At 31.9% G+C, this 4,369-nt stretch overlaps 1 protein-coding gene across 9 annotated transcripts in view; it reads right to left on the bottom strand.

The window, feature by feature from the left end:
* Nucleotides 1-1,733: 1,733 nt before the first annotated feature.
* The window catches only part of Kdm6a (lysine demethylase 6A), a 148,972-nt gene continuing 146,336 nt past the window's right edge, over nucleotides 1,734-4,369 (bottom strand). For all 9 annotated transcript variants that reach the window (XM_031343393.1, XM_031343472.1, XM_031343689.1 and 6 more), the window contains one exon: nucleotides 1,734-3,991. In XM_031343393.1, the coding sequence (XP_031199253.1) occupies nucleotides 3,910-3,991 (82 nt within the window). In that variant the 3' untranslated portion in view covers nucleotides 1,734-3,909. The remainder of the gene's footprint in view (nucleotides 3,992-4,369) is intronic.

The raw sequence follows: 4,369 nt of genomic DNA, 5'->3' as shown, positions 1-4,369 counted from the left end.
AGCCAGGGCTACACAGAGAAACCCTATCTCAGGGGAAAAAAATAGATAATTTGCTAGTCACCCAAGAGTAGCAACTTAATTTCTTATCTGGTAGTCCTAGAAAGACTAAAACTAATCCATCTCTCTCAAAATTAATACCTTTCCCAGTAACCATGCTGTTATTTCACTGAAGTAGCTCTCTGGTAAATATCACCAACAATCAAATGGCAACCCAAAGCCAACTGGCTAATCCTTTTCTTTGTGGCATGGCATTTTTTTTTTTTTTCCAAAAAGTTCTAGCCTAACTCTAGTTACCTTAAGGTTTTTGCCCCTTTGTATCCTGTCTTTTATGTGCTGATATTTGTATTGGGTATTTAACCTGTTTTCTCATGTGATAGTTCACTTCAAAGGACATGTCATTTATACTTGTGGTCCAGGTCACACTTTAATATCAGACACCCAATAGCTACTTTTAACAATTAAATCTTGTGCCTACAGAACTTTTCACATGTTATCTCCTATTCTGGCTAGAAGTACCTGCTTACGTGAAAAAGTATCTACTTGGCCATACAGACTTGGTCTTTAAAATTTGAAGTTCAAGCCCGTATCATCTCTTCCTTCTGAACTTTAGAAATATCTAGTTACAATTCAGAAGATGAAAAGGGCAATAAAGCTAGGTATGGTAGTATAAGATTGTAATCTCTGTGCTCAGGAGGTGGAGGTAAGAGGGTCATGAGTTCAAAGTCAAGATAAGAAACACAGTGTACAAAACTAATGAACAGGCAAGAGAAGAGCAATGTTCTTTAGCTTATAGATTTAAGCCATCTATTAGAATATAGCTGGTTTCACATTAACTACAAGATGAAATGCAAACATCCCATATGGCAAGAAAAGATTTCCCATGTTGAGTCCTTAGCACTTTTCAAACTGTCTTTTGCCATTCCTTCAACCTCAGCCACATTTGGAATTCCCAAATCATTTTGTCCTGTTAGGTATGACGATGCTGAAATGCATACCCCAATGTCACTCCTGCTACTTGATAACTCCTCTAAATTGTAAGTATACATTTATATAAATCTCCCTTCCTAGATGTATATAAAAAGGCTAGAAAGCAGGAATCACATTTTACTCATATGCAGGACAAGTATGTGGAATAAATGAAAATCCACATAACATTATGGCATGGCACATGTGTGTCCCTCCCATCAGACACACAATAAAAACAGTATTTCATATCTAGGAGACACTTCATTTCACTTAAGCTACTACATTATTTGATCCTTAGTTTTGAATGGTCAATTACTAGTACTTTAAGAGGTCCTAATTATCAGTTCATTGTTTTGTAAATGTGACTTTGGCTTTATTTTAAAATGTAAAACCCAAATTTTGTATTAATTTAAATTAAATAATAGGTTAGGCAAATCAAATTGCAATACTGATGCTCATTAAGAGAAACTTTTAATCAGTGCCAATGAGAAAAGAATTTTGTTGGCACTTGGATCAACATCTGCTTTGTTATTTATATATTATGGAATGAGCTTCTTTCTCTGAACAATGTATATGCTACGATGAAAGTTTGTTTCATTATTAAGCAATCTGGATATTGTGTGACTTAATGGACTTAAGCAGTAAAGAAAATAAAACTACCTTCTAAAACCTGAAAAATGCAAATCATAAAGGCTGTTAGTTGAAGTAAAGTTGTTTACAAAGACCTTGACTCATCTACTTGAGAATAATATCAACTTGATTTCTACTTCCTATCTCCATTTCTATTTTTATTTATTCAAAGACTTAATAAGTTCCTAAGCAAACATTAATCTTGATATATTTATTCAAACGTGGATTACATAAACTTCTCTTATATTGATGTAAGACAACACATCTTGACAAAAAATTAACCTTAACAAAGTCACACAAAAGATATGTCAGTAAGACAAACTAGAACAAAATCAGAAGAGTTGGCCATAATTTTGTTCCTTTAAGGTTGGTTTAGAATTCTTCTTCACAAATATGTTACCTCCTTACTTCATTCTGTTGGATTTTCAGGATAGCTTATTTTCACAAATTAACCATTTAAAATATTTGTAGTTAAACATCTCGATCAGTATTTGTATAAATGATTTGGAATAATTGCTTTCTGAAATAATAAGAAACGAATGCCAAAAGACATTCAATGTTTACTAAGTTATTAACCAACTGAATAAAATATTTCTATATTTCAGTCCTTGAATTATTCCTAAGACATACTCTAAAAACTATCTGAAAAGATAATGTATTCAGCATGATAGTCCAGCAGATAAGAGTAGAGATTCTCTTTAGTCATATGAAGCAACCAACCAACCCACTCACCCACTCTTTACTTACAGTATTGCATTCTCTATGCTTCTTCCCTAATTTTGTGGAAAATTCTTAAGAACTATATTCAAAAATAAAAATGTGTCCAAAAGTACTTCAGGAAATGGTACAAATGGAAGGTGTCATTATTAAAAAGTGAAATCCTAGCATTAACTAGCAGCTCTCTCTGAATGGTAATATAACCCACTATATTTTACTGGCAATATGGAATTTGTAGTTACCCATTCCACTGTCATACATGCAGAAAGGTATAAGATTTCAAAATTGCCTAATATTAAAAAAATTAGGCCCTTTAATTAATTTACATTCTAAAACAGGGCCTTCCACACTGGAAATTTCTTCCCCATAAATAATGCTGAATCATGTATATGATTTGAAAAGCCTGTGTCAAAACCCCCATTAAAGTTTTAAGTTCAGTCACTATTTGTTTTCTCTTATATTACATTTGGCAGATTATTTTTTATTTGTCTATAATTGCAGTAGTTGCAATTTAACAATAAACCAGTCTGACATTTTAGGTCTTAAAGATACATATTTCTTTAAAAATAATCATACTTTTTGTAAGCAATACTTTACAGTAGACAACTAAAAAATCTACCATGTGAAACTTAAAACAAGAAAAATTCAAGTTCTAAATATTTATACATATATGTCTAGATTTCTATATATATATTATATATACAGACATAAGTATATATAAAATATATATAACCAAATTTGAAAGGTGAACAAAAATTGGGCATTATACATAAATTCTTTTTAAAAATCAAACAATAGAAAACTCTTTAAACATTAAACAATTTTAATAAATGTTTCTGTACAAGGCTAAGCAGTTTTATTTACACATAGAAAATGTAATAGGAGTAGTGTTTGAAATTACAGAACTCCTTAAAATTTCAATGGCAGGTAAATCTGGAAAAAATAACAGCATTCCATTCACAAATTTTCAGGCAATAAATATGTATTTATAAATAGTGTAAATTTACATCGAGATTAGAAACAAAAATCACAATTCTGAAGTTTATTTCTTAGTCTATGTGCAATCCATTATCTTTGTGACTTTGCTGTTAATTAATTTTTTTAATGTTTTATTTGGGGACCAAAAGTATAACCAGCATGGTTTCAAAACAAGACAGAAAATCATAAAAGCAGTAAAAAAGTTTAACTTTTCACATTAAAAAAAAATGTTGACCAAAGAAAGACTAAATATTGCTAACTACCTTACAAAGTAATGACTAGCTAGGCTAGTATTTTTTCCCCTCAAGGAAAATTCTGAAAGGGAAAAGATAGGTGAAAACAAATTCATTAGCCCAGAAATTGAGAAATATAAAAGAGGTTGTCTTCAAGTCAGTAGCCTGTATGATGTTGCCAGTTTTGTCAGATATATACAAAACATGGAAATTATTATTCATTTTTTCTGAAGTTCAACTAATTAGGTTTACGAGAGGTCCTGGCATAGGAGCAGTAGTCTCCCGTCCAGTTGGTTGACACTCCACACTTGGAAGGTTGCATAGACACAGTTTTCAGCCAGCAGCCTTACGAGATAGCTACAAAAAGCAGTGGTGCAGAACTGGGTTACTTCCTGAATAGCAGAAAAGGTCTCATGTTTAATGTCCTTGGAACAATATCAAGATGAGGCGGATGGTAATGGAGGAGCCTGGAAGTAAAAGCAAGGTAGACTACTTTGGTATACTCATTTGTTAGTTGTGCTCCTTGATTCACAAAACAAGTATTTATGCTGGTTTATGAAACTGATGGAAATTATTCCCTGTTAAGGTTCAATAGCCTTGCTAAACAATGTAACTACAATTTCTCTTATGATCTCCCACCTGGCCACCTTTGTAAGAATCTAAGATCACCTTTTGTTTTACTGTGCCTCCAAAATCTTTTGGAATATTATTTAGTTTACCACTTTTTATATATTGCTTTCTTTGACAGGGCTTCGCAAAAACAGTTTACCAAATTAATTACAATTTTACTAGTGACACCTTCAGTGATCAGTAAGGCAGATAATCCTTTTTTTTTTTTTTTTTTT

Source organism: Mastomys coucha, chromosome X (assembly GCF_008632895.1).
Source record: "Mastomys coucha isolate ucsf_1 chromosome X, UCSF_Mcou_1, whole genome shotgun sequence".
Classification (NCBI taxonomy): Eukaryota; Metazoa; Chordata; class Mammalia; order Rodentia; family Muridae; genus Mastomys; species Mastomys coucha.
The sequence above is the reverse complement of the archived record's forward strand: the minus strand, read 5'-3'. Positions and strand labels throughout refer to the sequence as shown.